Source organism: Pongo abelii, chromosome 6 (assembly GCF_028885655.2).
Source record: "Pongo abelii isolate AG06213 chromosome 6, NHGRI_mPonAbe1-v2.0_pri, whole genome shotgun sequence".
NCBI lineage: Eukaryota > Metazoa > Chordata > Mammalia > Primates > Hominidae > Pongo > Pongo abelii.
This window is the reverse complement of record NC_071991.2, coordinates 139,143,425-139,161,462: the sequence shown is the minus strand read 5'-3', so window position 1 is coordinate 139,161,462 and position 18,038 is coordinate 139,143,425. Positions and strand designations below refer to the sequence as shown.

Genomic DNA, 18,038 nt, shown 5'->3' with positions numbered 1-18,038 from the left:
CTGGAGAGGATGTGGAGAAATAGGAACACTTTTACACTGTTGGTGGGACTGTAAACTACTTCAACCATTGTGGAAGATAGTGTGGCGATTCCTCAGGGATCTAGAACTAGAAATACCATTTGACCCAGCCATCCCATTACTGGGTATATACCCAAAGGATTATAAATCATGCTGCTATAAAGACATATGCACATGTATGTTTATTGCGGCACTATTCACAATAGCAAAGACTTGGAACCAACTCAGATGTCCAACAATGACAGACTGGATTAAGAAAATGTGGCACATATACACCATGGAATACTATGCAGCCATAAAAAAGGATGAGTTCATGTCCTTTGTAGGGACATGGATGAAGCTGGAAACCATCACTCTCAGCAAACTATCTCAAGGACAAAAAAACCAAACACTGCATGTTCTCACTCATAGGTGGGAATTCAACAATGAGAACACATGGACACAGCAAGGGGAACATCACACACTGGGGCCTGTTGTGGGGTGGCGGAAGAGGGGAGGGATAGCATTAGGAGATATACCTAATGTTAAATGATGAGTTAATGGGTGCAGCACACCAACATGGCACATGTATACATATGTAACAAACCTGCACGTTGTGCACATGTACCCTAAAACTTAAAGTATAATTTAAAAAAAAAGTTGGGGCAAAAAAAACATACACCCTATCTTAAGCTTTTTGTAGCAATGATTTCTATAAATGAGACTTTTTAAGGAGACCCTAAGTTAAAAGTTATTGATAATCTAAAATCAAAATTGGCATGAAGATTCTTTTATTAGCTAATATTTCAGAAGTTTTAAGAAAGTAATGTAAACATTTCCAGATTTTTTACTTTTATTTACTCTTTTAAAATTCTCTTCAAAGAAATTTAGTCTTCTGTCAATATTAATTTATATGAAATAGTAGCTAAACTTCTCAGTTTTCAGATAGAAGGTGATTAAATTTAAAATAAGAAAAAAAAGAAATTTTTTCAAAAAAGTATACATGGCACTTAGGAGAAAGAAGAAAACTTCCATTACTTGTGGTTTTTTTAAATGCTTGCTATGTTCCCAGCAGTGCATCAGGCATCCTAGGAGGAGTATATGGTTATCCCTATTTATGAGTGAGGAAAATGAAGATCAAGGAAAATAAGTGACTGCCTAATACCAGAGCAAATGCCTTAGCCCATTTTCTGCTGCTATAACAGAATACCACATATTGGGTAATGTATGAAGAAAAGAAGTCTAGTTGGCTCACAGTTCTGGAAGCTGGGAAGTCCAAGAGCATGGTGCTGGCATCAGCTCAGCATCTAACAAGGGCCTACTTATACTTAGTACTTCATAACATGGCAGAGGGCAAGAATGTGTACATGAGAACAAGACAGGAAAAGGGGGCCAAACTCCTGCAGTAACAAACCCACTCCTGCATTAATCCATTCATGAGGGCAAAGCCCTCATGACCCAATCACCTCTTAAAGGCCCTGCCTCTCAACACTGTTACAAGGGCACAATTACATTCTGTCATGAGTTTTGGAGGGGACATCCAAACCATAGCAGCAAACAAGTAGCTAAGCTGAAAGATCTGAGACTGAGCTCTTTCTACTACATTAGACTTCCCCTCACTGGTTCTTTCATTCTATAAACTGTTATTATCAGCCAGACACTGTTAGGTGCTGGGGAAATAGAGAAGAATCACCCACAGCACATCCTGCCTTCAAAGAATATACAAAATAGTAAAAAAGACAGACGAATAGACAGAGTTGAGAGTTTTAGATGCCATAATAAGGAAACACAAGGAGCACAACATGAGTGTTCAGGAGGCACACTTGATCCAGTTTTGGCAGTTCAGGAACTGAGAAGACATATAAATTAAGTTTTAAAGGATGTAAAGAGATTATCCAAAAAAAACTAAGGTAGGGAGAAAGAAGGATATTGGAAACAGAGAACTCTACATGCAGACTAAGAGGTGATAGTGTGTGGTGGGTTCAGAAAACAGAAGAGGGGAGGGGTACAAGGACAGGAAAAGAAGTAGTGGGAGATGAAACTGGAAAGATAAATCAGTAAGTATCTATGCCATAGTAGGTACAGAATTTGGACATAATTATTATACTAATGTGATCAGAGGCATGTACAACATTAGAAAAACACAAAGAATAAGTGCTTAGCTTCACCTAAAAGAGTCAAAGTTTCCCAGAGGAGGGAGGTCTTGAAGAATAAGAGAAGTTGACACAGCTGATAAGAAAGATAATTCTAGGCATAGAAAGCAGCACATGGAAAAGCATAGCAGCAAGAAGGGTATGGCATATTTGGGAACTAGTAGTTCAAAGTTCTTTTGCAAAAGCAAGGAACAAGAAGATGAAACTAAAAAGAAGAAAACAGAGACCAAATGATGACTGACTTTATGCTGTAAACTAAGTAGTTTGGACTTTACCCAAAGCAATGGAGAGCCATTGCAAGACTTTCAAGAGGGGAGCATTACTTTCATATTTTCACTGAATGAAGAACACAATCTAAGTAATGAAGAAAGGCTTTGCTGGAAGGGGATGGAGCTGGAAACAGGAAACTAGTTAGAATCCTGTTGCAATCACTCTGATGGGCTGAAAAGAGTGGAAATGGAGACTAGGGAACATTTGAGAGAAATGTTTTGAAGTACAACCAAGGGGATCTGGCAACTAAATGGATATTGAGGCTGTAGGAGAAGGCAGAATCTGGAATGATTTCTAGAATTCTGGTGCACTTAGAACACACACACACACACACATGCACATACACTTATATGTCTTTCAGTGAGTATCTTTATCATCTGCACTAGCTTTTTAATAAAGAGATTACTTATATAAGAGGTCTGCCAAGAGGCAGACGCTTAAAAAAGATTAGATGTGCAAGAGATGTTAGGTGGGTGGGAGCCAGAAGAAGCGAGCAGAGTATTCAGATAGCAATGTAGGTCTGACAGCTATAAAAGGAGGGAAGAAGTAAAGGGGGGTATGGAATAATTGGGTAGAGAGAGTTCTAAAGTGCAGCAGAGGTCCAAGAAAACTTCAACCAAGCTGATGCAGAGTCCTTGGCCAAAATTGCCTGTTAGAGGAGTCACATGTCTCAGAAAAAGAGACCTGCCTTAGTACTCCACAGTGCTCCACCACTGGCTGGGAGAAGCCTGCAGGAAATGTGGCCTCAAGGTAGTGGATCTCCAAAGCTGGAGCCATCAGCCAATTGTGTCTCCACAGCAGAGATCAGAGCGCACATTTTCAAGGCTGCCACAAAAGGGGTCTAGAGACAAAGATCACCTGCACCAGGACCCTCAAGATAGGATGATCCCTTTATTGTACCTGAAGCACCTGTTTCAGTGATGCAGAAATTAAATACTTGTTTCTGTGTCTATATTACCCACTAAGTAATGTTTTTGAGAACAGAACAGTGTTCAAGGAACAAGCGTCTCGTACAGTGCTTGGTCTCGTACAGTGCTTGATGCACACTAAGTGTTAAATAAATGTTTGTGGCAGGAAGGAATGAACTGGAATCAAGGTTAGCCAGAATCAAAATGAAGTGAGCAATGTATTCATTCCTGGAATATTACAGCAACATCCAGAAGCTAGGCAGAACTCATCCCTTTCTCAGGGGGATCTGCTAGCTGGGCAATAAGGGGAGAAGCCTGAAAAGCCAAGGACAATTCAGAAATCTTTCCTCTCTGGCTATGAATACCCTGTCTGGCCACAAATGGAAATTGAGACCAGACAGAACACGGCCAAGAAACTGCACTCATTAACTCCTGAAAATACGTATTTCAGAGTTAACCTGGAAATCTTGCTCAGACCATTGGCCAAGCTCCACCAAGTCACAATGACAATTTAATGATAGTGGGGTTAACAAAATTTACTCACTCTACAAGCTCAAATGTGCTGAAAACAAGTCAGTTCTTTATTTTATCTATCAATAATATGGTTTTTCTCCTGAACCCCCACTTGCTGGTTGTGGAGGTGTTTAATCCAATGGGATAATGCAAACTGTGCAGACCAAAGGAAATTGTATTCCCGTCATTTTAGAAATTAACATATAAATCCCAGAACTACCCTAATGTTAATTTCTGGTTACATATGACCAAATGTCCAGTAATGTAATGGGCATTCATGCTATGTCCAAATATACTCCTTTTTATTATGTCAAAGTATGCTTCTTTGCAAAAAATAACAACGATAGCAGTTTTATTGTGTTTACTCCATGTAGGACTCTATGCACTTTCCATGTGTTAATTCACTCATTCCTTCCAACAACTTTATCCCAGCACACACATACACACAAACACAAATTACTATTTCTATTTTACAAGTGAAGAAAGTTAAATAGAGACTGGTTAAGAAGTTTCCCCAAGGTCACCCAGTTCAAAAGGGCCAAAGCCAGATTTAAACACAGGTTGTCTGGCTTCAGGGTCCACATTCTTAGCCACAACAGTCCACTTCTGAGAGTCCCGTTAGGGCTAGAAATCCACATTTCTGAATAATGCCATGTGTATTAACTGAATATGTTTACAAATTTGAGAATTCTTCAGGATATTAAGTAATATCTTTTCATTGACATGTCAAGATTGTTAATAACAGGAAGTAAATTAATGCCTATATACTTCTATTTAAATAAAAGTGATTAAACTCACAAAATTTGCTTATATTACATTTGATAAAACTGTAATTTTAAAACCAGGTAGGCACCTTGGTCAAAAATAAAAACAAAACTACTTGGTCTTTTGCCCAATCTACAAAATAATTACTTGAAAATGTACTTTAGCAAAATGATCATGAAATGCAAGACTGAATTGGAATCTAGAATCTAAAGGTCTTGATTTTCTTTCCACTGTTTTCATCATTACACAATGGGTTTGTGGGAACTGGAATCATATGGAAATTGCTGTTGCTGCACAATCCAATATTAGCACAATAATAGCCTTCACTTACTGAGTACTGTACACAACACACTGTGCTAAAATGGCCAGTAGGGATCAGAAGAGGGGATCAGACAGGTAATTAAAGTAACTCACCAGAGGCCAAAAATCTTGGCCAGAATCAGAATTCAAACCCACGTCTATAGGACTGCAAAGCTTTTGCTCTTTCCTTCAAGTCTACTATGTAATTTTATGTTTATCACTGTTAGTATCTAATTTAAGTTGAAACTAGTAATCAGACTCATTATGTTGAGCTGATGATTATTAAAATATAGCACCATGTGTTTATAGTGAGAGTGTTCTTACAACATTGTCACTTCCAAAAGACTACTACTCCTGCACCCTCCCCACCTCCACAACCACCATACAGAGAGGCCGTGAGAAGCATGGCTTTCACCTTGGAACATCTCCCCAGGGACCAGGGGCAAAGCAGTCAGTGTTTCTCTCCTAGTGATGTTATGGAACTGGTATCACAGGAGGGTCAGGAAGAGTCCTGTAGTCTTGAGCCAGGCCAAAAGGCTCACGGGCTCCACCCCATGCCCTCTGTTACTCTAAGAGAAAATGGGTCCCTTGGATCCAGGCTTCAGATGACCAGACTCACACCTGAGCATCTCTACAAATGTCTGCTTCAGCTTGCTGTTCCCCAGAATGAGAATAAATGAGTGGCCAGCAGGATAAAACATTGTCATTACTTCGCCAATCATCTTAGCCATCTTGGTTTTTGGTAGGAAATTACCAAATGACGCAATTAAAAAAGCAAGAAAGTAAAGTAAGAAGAGAAAGAAGGAGGAAAGGATGATTCTGATGGCCCTCTTGTGGGCCTCAGTGCTTGGATCTCTGGAGCTTGTACCATTTTGCAGCATCTGCCGTGTGTGCCTCCCCAGGGAGAAGATGAGCAAAAAGTAGGCGGCCAGGGACACAATTAAGGGAGGCAGGTACCACAGAGTCCCAAGAACATGGATCAGATAATACTCACTCCTCTTCTTTCTGAAGTGTTCAGTCACATTTCTGGTGGCCTCAATTCCCCTAAAGACAGAATAGAGCTTAAACTCATTGATCAGAGATGCAGTACTACCACAGGATAAGAGCAGTACACCCAACAGCATCCATACCATCACCCTAGAAACTCTCCACTTGAGCCAGAGGAATGTGGGGTGAGAGAAACTGGCGATTTTCAGGCAGTAGAGGACACCAAGACAGGTGGCAAGCCAAATGCTCAGATGGTTTGTAAATGTCCAGGAAACATCAATAATTTGCATTATTACCCCTGAATCATGTGCGTTGGGTGAGAATTCTATTAAAAAACTATCAGTCAAGATAATACACAGCAGAATGATCCTCAAGAATGCCAGGGTGGTGATGATGAAGTCAGACAAAGACATTCTCTTGGTCTTGAACCAGCTGCTACCATTGACCAACCCAATGAAACAATTGACCAGAATTCCCAGTGCGAACTGAGTGCCAGACAGAATCAGGAACAACCCCTCGGTGAGTCCCATCATGTCAGCAATTAGGCAGCCCTGATCTTTGTTCTTTCTGTTGATATATAGAATCTCCTCATTGATTTGATATTTTTCTCGTTAATCTACTCCTCTACCTGTTGCTTCACTGTACATGTCTCTTGTCTCTGCCCAATTTAGTCTGTCGTAGAGCACAGTTTAGGGAATCCTCTCTGGCTCTTTCAGGTTAGTCTGTCCTCTTCACAGATGATATGGATTGTCATATTCCATCTATGAACCTAAACTTGGCAGCTCTTTGCTAAAATGCAAATGAGTAGTGTCCAGTGTCACACAGAGAAGGAAGAGATCCAGGTCACAAAGATGATGGAGGACTTGGACTCAGTTTCAAAGGGTGTAAGGCTCTGAGTTACCCACAACAGAAAGATGAGCGGCACCAAATGGAGGAGGCTCAGAATTACTCAGAAGAGTAAAAAGTCTCATTCCTCAGGAGGGAGAGGACTCAGAGATACAGAAAAGGAATTCCACTAGGAGCCACTATCCACCTGGAGTGAGGTTTAAGTGCATAAAATTGTAAAAGTTCAGTGCCATTGATCATGGATTAGAATGAAAAGGCATGCCCCTTGGAGCCTGGCTTACATGCAGGGAGATGGCGGGAAGCTACAAGCTAGCAAGAGAAGCCTCACCAGAAAGTGGCCAAGCTTACATCCCGATCTTGGACTTGCAGTGGGAAGTCTCAGACCCACTCTGGATTGCTAGTCTGCTATAATACTGCCAAGGGAGGCTTAAGAACAATACTTCTGTTCTTAACCTAAGAGCTCCTCTATTTAACAAGGGGCTATTAATTAAGGATCTTCATTCAGGACTATACGCAGAATTAAACAGTACGTAGTTTATATTAAAGTATGCTTATGTTGACTCTTTTTAAAGCTAATTGCTAAGGTTTGTGTACTTTTTACGTCCCACTCCCTTCCCTAAATTTAATGAGACATTGGTTTAAAACCTAAAGGATTGTGGGAATAAAGAAAAGATTTTACTTCTACTTGCCATGAAAGGTCATGTAAGAGAAAGATAAGAGTAAAGAGTTGCTCATGTATATGGAGATAAAGTCAACAATGTATGAATAAGAAAGAATTAGGTTTAAGTACACAACACAAATAAGTGGCTTAGAGGACAGGTATATTTTTGTCTCCCAAAGCAGTCCAGAGGCAAACTGTCCAGGCTGGTATGGTGGTTGCATGGTGATCGCAGATCCCAGCTTCTTCTATCTTCCATTCTAAAGATTGCCTCATGGTCCAAGATGGCAACTGGAAATCCAGCCATGAAATGTCCACATTTCAGACAAAAAAGAAAATGCTGTAGGACAAGAGTCTGGGGAAACACACAGGATACGCCTCCCAAGAGTAACTCATACAAAAAGTTCCCTGAGAGCATCACCAAGTGACTTCTGCCTATAGCCCCTTGGCAACCCCTAACGGAAAAGAACAGGAATGCAGTACATGTGCTGTGCACCCTGTCACATCTGGGTTCTATAAATACAGAAGGGACAATAGATACTGGGTAGTGCATTAATCATGTTTATTTTCTGTATTTTATGCTTTGACACTTTTGGGCCTTGCAGACCCAGAGAGGGCATGCCCTCCCAAGGTTAGCTAATTCCTAGAGTTAGCAAACAACTTGCCTGAGAAAACTCCTTTGATAAGCAAACCAGCCAATCCTGAATCCATACTGCCCCTCCCGTCTACCTCCTTTGCTTAGGAGGTAGAAAACCAGCACACTATGACCTTGCTTTCAATCACCCCAGGGCCAGGCACCTGATAACTAGGGACCATCTTGAGAGCCTGCAGCCTGCTGAAATTATTCAAACTACCCAATCCTAAACTTGCTCAGCATTCCACCGGTGCCTTACTCATTGCTTCCCTATGAAAAACACAACAAAGGCTCTGGCTCATGTTTTCCCCTCTCCTTTCTCCTGACCAACTCCAGTGCATCCCTGAGCGGCCTTGCATGGCATAGCATGCCACCTCCTATTGGGAACTGTGAAATAAAAGACTCTTCTTTCAAAGCAGTTGTCTGTGTGACATGATTAAAGCAGTTGTCTCCTACCATACATGATTAAGGCAAGTCCCAGGTACATCTTAAAACAGGTAGGCAACTGGAAATCTTTTCCACAATATGGTTTTCTATAACAGAAAGCTAGAATCTACAACAGAAAGCTAGAATGCTTTAAAGTTATCTCACAGCCAAGCATGGTAGCTCATGCTTATCATCCCAGCGACCCAGGAGGCCAAGGTGAGAGCATCACTTGCAACCATGAGTTTGAGGCTGCAGTGAGCTATGATCGCACCACTGCACTCCAGCCTGGGCGACAGAGCGAGACTCCAAAATACATACATATGTTATAAATAAAGGATAAATAAATAAAATTTAAAAATAAAAAAAGAAAATAAGTTATCTCATAAACCACTTATAGTGTGTTTAGCAGAAGAAAAATAATCACTCCTGTCTCAACTTCTCCTTGGAGCTCCAGACTAATATAATTAATACCCTGCCAAGGAGCCGTTAGAAAGTCTACAGATAAACCATATTCAAAACTAAGCTCATTATCTTTCCCCCTCTCAACTCTGCTCCCACATCCATGTTCCATAAACTCAGAAATGAAGTGCTACTATCCACGCATGTCTCCATGCAGGAACCTCAGAATCACCTCTGAATTGCATTTCCTCTTAGCAATAGTGGTCGTGTCACCACCAGATCTTGGGCAGAAGCTATAAGTGATTTTCTGCAGTATCTCTAACACAGAGCCTAGCACAGGGTCTGGCACAAAATTGGTACACAATTACTATGTGTCAAATCAATTTGAATCCCAAACACCCCTCAAGTCACCTCTCATCCCCACTCTTGCTAACCTTTCTAGGCCTATTAGAGCTTCCTAACTGCTCTAGGCTTTCTCCTTCTAGCCCTTCACTCTGTCTTTGTTGTTCTTCTAAAGCACAATTCTGATAAGATGTCCTTGTTTTCAAACCTTCTATTGCTCCCCGTTGCCAAAGTTCTCTGAAAGCTTTCAAGGCCCTTTACTATCTAGCCCCAACCCACTTTCCATGCCTCACCTTTGTTTCATAAACTTTTGTTTCTCGATCTTTGCTCATGCTGTTTCCTCTGCTGAAAGCTAACCTATCTATTCTCTTCTAAGCTACTCCTCACACCCTATCACACTTAGCTACAAAAGTTTCTGCTTATCCTCCCTAACCCCCCATAAGCTTAATTGTGAATTCCTTCAGTGCAGGAATCCTGTTACATTCATCCCTACATTCAGGTCCTATATGCATGACATATAGCAGATGCCCAACTGAACCTTATATTTAAGAGAAGCAGAGCATAAAGGTTTGGAAAATGTGCAGCCTGACCATGTGGTAGAAAAGAAAAACCAACTTTCTGAGGAGGAATTCAAGCTGGCTGAAGAAATTTGCATAAGTAACAAGGAGCCGAATGTTAATAGTCAAGACAATGGGGAAAATGTCTCTAGGGCATGTCAGAGACCTTCACGGCAGCCCCTCCTATCACAGGCCCAGAGGCCTTGGAGGGAAGAATGGTTTCCTGGCCAGGCCCAGGGCCCAGCTGCTCTGTGCAGCCTCGGGACTTGGTTCCATGCATCCCGGTGGATCCAGCACCAGCCACGGCTAAAAGGAGCCCTCAAGGAGAACCTCTGCTATGGCAATGTGGAAGGAAAATGTGGAGTTGTAGCCCCTGCACAGAGTCCCCACTGAGGCATTGCCTAGTGGAGCTGTGAGAAGAGGGCACCCATCCTCCAGACCCCAGAAAGGTAGATCCACTGACAGCTTGTACCTTGTGCCTGGAAATACTGCAGGCATTCAACACCAGCCCATGAAAGTGGACGCAGGAGCTGTACCTTGCTGAGCCACAGGAACGCGGGGGCAGCTGCCCAAGACCAAGACTGTGGGAGCCCACCTCTTGCATCAGCATGCCCTAGGGTGGCATACATGTGAGACATGGAATCAAAGGAGATGATTTCAGAGCTTTAAGATTTAATGACTGCTCTGCCGGGTTTCAGACTTGCATAAGGCCTGTAGCCTCTTTATTTTGGTCAATTTCTCCCATTTGGACCGGAAACCTTTGCCCAATGCCTGTACCCTCATTGTATCTTAGAAGTAACTAATTTTATTTCACAGGCTCATAGGTGGAAGGGACTTGGCTTGTCTTAGATGAGACCTTGCACTTGGACTTCTGAGTTAATGCTGGAATGAGTTAAGACTTTGCAGGACTGTTGAGAAGGTATGATTGGTTTTGAAATGTGAAAAGGACATGAGATTTGGGAGGGGCTGGGGCAGGATGATATGGTTTGGTTATGTCCCCACCCATATCTCATCTCAAATTGTAATCCCCACGTGTCAAGGTAGGGACCTGGTAGGTGACTGGATCATGAGGGTGGTTTCCCCCGTGCTGTTGTCCTGATAGTGAGGGAGTTCTCCCCAGATCTGATGGTTTTAAAAGTAGCAGTTTCCCCTGTGCCCTCTCTCTCCTGCCGCCTTGTGAAGAAGGTGCCTGCTTCCCCTTCACCTTTTGCCACAACCATAAATTTCCTGACGCCTACCCAGCCATGCGGAACTGTGAGTTAATTAAACCTCTCTTGTTTATAAATTACCCAGTCTCAGGTAGTATCTTCATAGCAGTGTGAAAACGGACAAATACAATTGGTTGTGGGAATTTGTGGATGTGAAGGGCCAGTGGAGAATGAATACAAGTGGAGGCAGGCATTGGGAAGAAAGCAAAATGCAAACTTCACATACCTGAGTTCAAACTCCAGGTGTGCATCTTGGAAGATGCATGACTTTGACAAGTTATTTAACCTCTCTCAGTTTTGGGTTTCCTCACCTGTAAAATGGGATTATTGTACCTTCTTCTTAGGATAATGGCTAAATGAGACAATGATAAAAAGTACTTAGCTTAGTGCTCGGTACATAGTAACCAGAAGAGAAATGACAGTCATTAATATGATTATTGTTACATCTTTAAGAGATTTCCCTGTAATTCATTAACCTTGGACTTGCCTCTCATTTTCCACAAAGATTTTCTTGCTGTTACTCCCACAAATCTTCACAGAATATTACGCAAACTCTAACAGAAAAATAGCAAAGTGATCCTGCCCTCATTTTCAAGTCCCAACTAACTGAATGACAAACATTTATCAATTTCCATGTCACTGTGCAAAGCTGAGTTAGATTGGGGAAAAAGGGTGGTTTTAGTAAAAGAAAACCCTGCCTTCAAGAATTGCCATGATCTCATTTGGGAACAAAGGGAAAACAGCACTAATTTCTCCTAACTTGGCTGCAAAAGTTACGCTGTAATCCACATTGCAATGACAAGTAATTCCTAAAGAAATGTATACTCTATTGCCAAAACTGCCACAGAAATAAATCTTTGGTGTTTTTGGATTATCTTTGAATAAAATGTCCAGTGTATTTTAAGAAATGATTGATTCTTTGAGAACTGTAAAGGCAACAAAAAGTAGATCTCATATAGGTTGGTTTTTTTTTGTTTGTTTTGTTTTTGAGATGGAGTCTGGCTCTGCCACCCAGGCTGGAGTGCGGTGGCATGATCTCGGCTCACTGCAAGCTCCGCCTCCCAGGTTCACGCCATTCTCCCGCCTCAGCCTCCTGAGTAGCTGGGACTACAGGCACCTACCACCACACCCAGCTAATTTTTTGTATTTTCAGTAGAGACGGGGTTTTACCATGTTAGCCAGGATGGTCTTGATCTCCTGACCTCGTGATCCACCCGCCTCAGCCTCCCAAAGTGCTGGGATTACAGGCATGAGCCACCGCGCCTGGTTAGGTTGGTGTTTAAAGTAAATCATTTTGGGCTGTGTACACGTATTAACAGATGAATGAATTATAAAAGCATGAGATGCTAAAATACAGATGGTGGGGGAAAATACATAAAAGATTTTCTTGTTCATATCCAGTGAAGTGGTACTCACTAAAAGTGAATGAGTAAAGTAAGTCTGGCTCAGAAATAATGGAAAGATTTTTTTCCCCAAATAAAAAGTTTTATTTTTTTCTTATTATAAAAGTAATATATGTTCAATGCTAAAATATATATATATATATATAAAACTGTAAAGAAACAAGGAAAATCACGCATAATCACCCTCTCTAGAGATAATAACATCCTCATGTTTCTCCCTCCGGACATTAGGCCTATCTTCATTACAACTTCTTTTTCAAAAATGGGATACCCCAGACATACTGTTTGAAACTTTTTCTCCCATTCTTCTAGGTATACTATTCAAATCTTACCATTTAACAGGAAACCTCCAAATCGAGGTCACAGTACAGTTTTCTGAGGTTTATTCCCCGACACTATCATATCAAAAACAGAAATGCAAGACCTAAAACTTGGGTTAGAAGATCCCTAGTCTTTTACTGCTATTTACTGCTATCATATTTCCAAATGTGCTCTTCCTAGACCAGCTAGGGAGCAGGAGAAAGTTTCTCAGCAGATGGGGCTTCCCAGGGGTGGGCAAAGTTTCCCTAGCAAGTCTGACTGACTTGAGGCGAGAATCATTCTGCTAGAATCATACGCATGCTGAGGACTGCACGCTACACACCTAAGTCTGATAAAGCACCACTGCTTCAGCTCCACAGCCTTTCAGAGGTGTGGAGAGAAGAGGCAACCTCCAGGGGAGAGTTTAAAGCAGAGCCCCTTGGCTCACAGTGATCCAGCACAGCATCCTCTTCCGCCCCTGCATTCTGGACTGAGAAACTGCTCCAGGTTGGTAATTAAGCTCTTCTGTTCACCATGTCATTTTCCCAAAGCAGAGATTTATCACTCTGCTTAAACAGGACTGTTAATCTGCATAATTTCTCACATTTAAGGAGTATAAAAGCTGCTGTGCTGATGGAAGAAATAGAGTTGCTCAAAAGATAAATTTTATACACTTCCCAATTTTGCTTAAGGAATGTGGCATAAAGGAATAAAGACTACATCACCAGGCAGTTTTAATGTGTGAACTTAAGAGAGCTGAGTTGATATGCTGATTAATTGTCCCAGCTGCAGGAAAAAGAAAGATGGCTGGCAGGAGAAAACAGCAATGAATTTTCTACTGTTCCTGAGCAAGGAGAGGATAAAGCTAAAAAATTCCATCTTTCCTCAACCAAAATGCATTGTAAGTATAAAAAAGCTACTCAAGTGTGCAGAAAATACCTTAAAACAAAAAAGTCACGGACCTATAACATAGCTTGTGAATTTTGAACCTAATAAAGTCCAATATGACCTGAGCTGCAGTTAGCACTGTACTCGTACTCTCAGGCAGAAAGGACAGAACATGTAGGCTGGGGAGCAAATATATAGGCTGGGTCAGAGGCCAAACTGGAGACAGAGTGGCCTAGACAGTATGAGAGACTTCTACCATTTGAACAAAACAACCTGCAGAGTGGCAGCCAACCTTTGGGATACAGCAGCAAACTGGCAGGCAGACCTCGGGAGGGCTGATGCAAACTTTAAAGGGCAAAAGATGCACTGAAAAACTGAGTTACTATTTCATCTTTATTGGTAAATTATTAGTATTCTAAAATTTCCTGAATCTTGTAATAAAAAGTAAGATTACATGATGTACATAATGATCCATGTGGAAAAATAAAAGGAAAATGTAGGACCTAAGGCTCTGAGGGAGGCACTGACAGAGGTTGTTAAGAGGATCCTCTTCTACCTTCCCCGAGAGTTCTGAAGAAGACTCTAAAAGGATAGATAAGGGGCGGAGAAAGACAGAATAGAACCACAGCTCCTGTGGCATCACCTGGAGATGAACGATTTCATCTCTAGTTATATTTCAGGTCCTTATTGCTGGTAAACTATGTTTCATCAATGCTACTAGTGAAACTGTCCAAAAACAAAAGATATGAAGAAGGTAGGTTAGTCTTAAAGATGTTTAGGTTAGACACTAACCACTGCTCAGCAACCCCCTTCAATTTGAGCTGAAGCTTAGAATCCCATTGGGATGATTCATCTATCAATGCCCCATCCACAGGTGTGGAGGGGCAGGCCACCCCTTCACCTGGTGCCCAACGTGGGTGCTTTTCTCTAGGGTGAAGGTATGCTCGAGCGTGGTCATTGAGGACAAGTCGACGACAGACTCCCAAGTACGTCTACAGTCAGCCTTGCAGTAAGCTTGTGCGCTCGGAAAAAGCCAGGGTAACAGTGGGGCGAACTAAAAGTAAATACGCCTCTCATCTCAACTCTATTAACATTCTTTAAAAAAAAGGGGGAGTTAGAGTTTCTACAAAAAAATCTAATCACACTATTTCAAACGATAGAAAATTTTGCCCATGATTTCTAGAACAGGGAACTTTAGATGTAAAAGATTGGGAAAAAATTGGCAAAGAATTAAAACAAGCAAGTAGGGAGGGTAAAATCATCCCATTTACAGTATGGAATGATTGGGTCATTATTAAAGTAGCTTTAGAACCGTTTCAAACAGAAGATAGCATTTCAGTTTCTGATGCCCCTGAAAGCTGTGTAATAGATGGTAAAGAAGAGGCAGGGATAAAATCCCAGAAAGGAACGGAAAGTTTACATTGTGAATATGTAGCAGAGCCGGTAATGGCTCAGTCAACGCAAAATGTTGACTATAATCAATTACAGGAGGTGATATATCCTGAAACGTTAAAATTAGAAGAAAAAGGTCCAGAATTAGTGGGGCCATCAGAGTCTAAACCACGAGGGCCAACTCCTCTTCCAGCAGTTCAGATGCCTGTAACATTACAACCTCAAATGCAGGTTAGACAAGTACAAACCCCAAGAGAATATCACATAGAGAAAGATAAGAGTCTCTGTCACGGCAATGCCAATCCAAATACAGTATCCACAATATCAGCTGGTAGAAAATAAGACCTAACTGCCAGTAGCCTATCAATACTGGCCGCCAGCCGAACTTAAGTATAGGCTGCCCCCAGAAAATCAGTATGGACAGCCAAGAATGTTCCCAGCACCACGGCAGGGCACCATACCCTCAGCCGCCCACTATGAGACTTAATCCTACAGCACCACCTGGTGGGCAGGGTAGTGCATTACATAAAATTATTGATGAGGCAAGAAAACAAGGAGCTATTGAGGCGTGGCAATTCCCAGTAATATTAGAACCGATACCACCTGGAGAAGGGGCCCAAGAGGGAGAGCCTCCCTAGCTGAGGCCAGATATGAGTCTTTTTCTATAAAAATGATAAAAGATATGAAAGAGGGAGTAAAACAGTATGGACCCAACTCCCCTTATATGAGGACATTAGATTCCATTGCTCATGGACATAGACTCATTCCTTACGATTGGGAGGTTCTGGCCAAACCATCTCTCTCACCCTCTCAATATTTACAATTTAAGACTTGGTGGATTGATGGGGCACAACAACAGGTCGGTCTGAAGAAATAGGGCTGCCAATCCTCCAGTTAACATAGATGCAGATCAACTATTAGGAACAGGTCAAAACTGAAGCACTACTAGTCAACAAGCATTGACTACTGAAGCACTACTAGTCAAAATGAGGCCATTGAGCAAGTTAGAGCTATCTGCCTTAGGGCCTGGGAAAAAATCCAAGACCCAGGAACCGCCTGCCCCTCATTCAATACAGTAAGACAAGGCTCTAAAGAGCCCTACCCTGATTTTGTGGCAAGGCTCCAAGATGTTGCTCAAAAGTCAGTTGCCAATGAGAATGCCCCTAAGGTCAGAGTGGAGTTGATGGCATACGAAAACGCCAATCCTGAGTGTCAATCAGCCATTAAGCCATTAAAAGGTAAGGTTCCCACAGGATCAGATGTAATCTCAGAGTATGTAAAAGCCTGTGATGGAGAAGGAGCGATGCATAAAGCTATGCTTACGGCTCAAGCAATAATGGGAGTTGCTTTAGGAAGACAAGTTAGAACATTTGGGGGGAAATGTTATAATTGTGGTCAAATTGGTCATCTAAGAAAGAATTGCCCAGTCTCAAATAAACAAAATATAACTATTCAAGCTACTACTACAACAGATAAAGAGCCACCTGACTTATGTCCAAGATGTAAAAAAGGAAAACATTGGGCTAGTCAATGTCGTTCTAAATTTGATAGAAATGGGCAACCATTGTCAGGAAACAAGAAGAGGGGCCAGCCTCAGGCCCTGCAACAAACTGGGGCGTTCCCAATTCAGCCCGTTGTTCCTCAGGGATTTCAGGGACAACAACCCCCACTGTCCCAAGTGCCTCAGGGAATGAGCCAGTTACCACAATACAACAATTGTCCCCCACCACAAGTGGCAGTGCAGCAGTAGATTTATGTACTATACAAGCAGTCTCTCTGCTTCCAGGGGAACTTCCACAAAAAATCCCCACAGGGGTATATGGCCCACTGCCTGAGGGGTCTGTAGGACTAATCTTAGGAAGATGAAGTCTAAATCTAAAGGGAGTTCAAATTCATACTGGTATGGTTGATTCAGACTATAAAGGCAAAATTCAATTGGTTATTAGCTCTTCAATTCCTTGGAGTGCCAGTCCAGGAGACAGGATTGCTCAATTATTACTCCTGCCTTATATTAAGGTTGGAAACAGTCAGATGAGAAGAACAGAAAGGTTTGGAAGCACTGATCCGACAGGAAAGGCTGCATATTGGGCAAGTCAGGTCTCAGAGAGCAGACCTGTGTGTAAGGCCGTTATTCAAGGAAAACAGTTTGAAGGGTTAGTAGACACTGGAGCAGATGTCTCTATCATTGCTTTAAATCAGTGGCCAAAAAATTGGCCTAAACAAAAGGCTGTTACAGGACTTGTCAGCGTAGGAACAGCCTCAGAAGTGCATCAAAGTACTACGATTTTACATTGTTTAGGGCCAGATAATTAAGAAAGTACTGTTCAGCCAACGATTACTTTAATTCCTGTTAATCTGTGAGGTTGAGATTTATTACAACAATGGGGTGCAGAAATCACTATGCCCGCTCCATTATACAGCCCCACGAGTCAAAAACTCATGACTAAGATGGGATATATACCAGCAAAGGGACTAGGAAAAAATGAAAATGGCATTAAAGTCCCAACTGAGACTGAAAGAAATCAAGAAAAGGAATAGGGTATCTTTTTTAGGGGTGGCCACTGTAGAGCCTCCTAAACCCATTCCATTAACTTGGAAAACAGAAAAACCCGTATGGGTAAATCAGTGGCCGCTACCAAAACAAAAACTGGAGGCTTTACATTTATTAGCAAATGAACAATTAGAAAAGGGACATATTGAGCCTTCACTCTCGCCTTGGAATTCTCCTGTGTTTATAATTCAGAAAAAATCCAGCAGATGGCGTATGTTAATGGACTTAAGGGCCGTAAATGCCGTAATTCAACCCATGCGACCTATCCAAACCAGGCTGCCCTCTCTGGCCACGATCCCAAAAGACTGGCCTTTAATTATAATTGATCTGAAGGACTGCTTTTTTACCATTCCTCTGATGGAGCAGGATTGTGAAAAATTTGCCTTTACCATACCAGCCATAAATAATAACCAGCCACCAGGTTTCAGTGGAAAGTGTTACCTCAGGGAATGCTTAACAGTCCAACTATTTGTCAGACTTTTGTAGGTCAAGCTCTTCAACCAGTTAGAGACAAGTTTTCAGACTGTTATATCATTCATTA

General features: G+C 41.8%; 1 protein-coding gene and 1 pseudogene across 1 annotated transcript; one reads left to right on the top strand and one right to left on the bottom strand.

Annotated features, from left to right (window-relative positions):
• Positions 1–4,699: 4,699 nt before the first annotated feature.
• TAS2R3 (taste 2 receptor member 3) lies at positions 4,700–15,077 on the bottom strand. Its single transcript, XM_054559907.1, has one exon. It carries the CDS (start codon positions 6,424–6,426, stop codon positions 5,476–5,478), a length of 951 nt encoding a protein of 316 aa, XP_054415882.1. The 5' UTR covers positions 6,427–15,077; the 3' UTR covers positions 4,700–5,475.
• LOC129060728 (endogenous retrovirus group K member 5 Gag polyprotein-like) lies at positions 7,031–17,823 on the top strand (annotated as a pseudogene).
• Positions 17,824–18,038: the final 215 nt, after the last annotated feature.

Coding starts and splice junctions, on each gene's coding strand:
- TAS2R3 (XM_054559907.1), bottom strand. CDS start 6,426: ATGATGGGACTCACCGAGGGGTTGTTCCTGATTCTGTCTGGCACTCAG.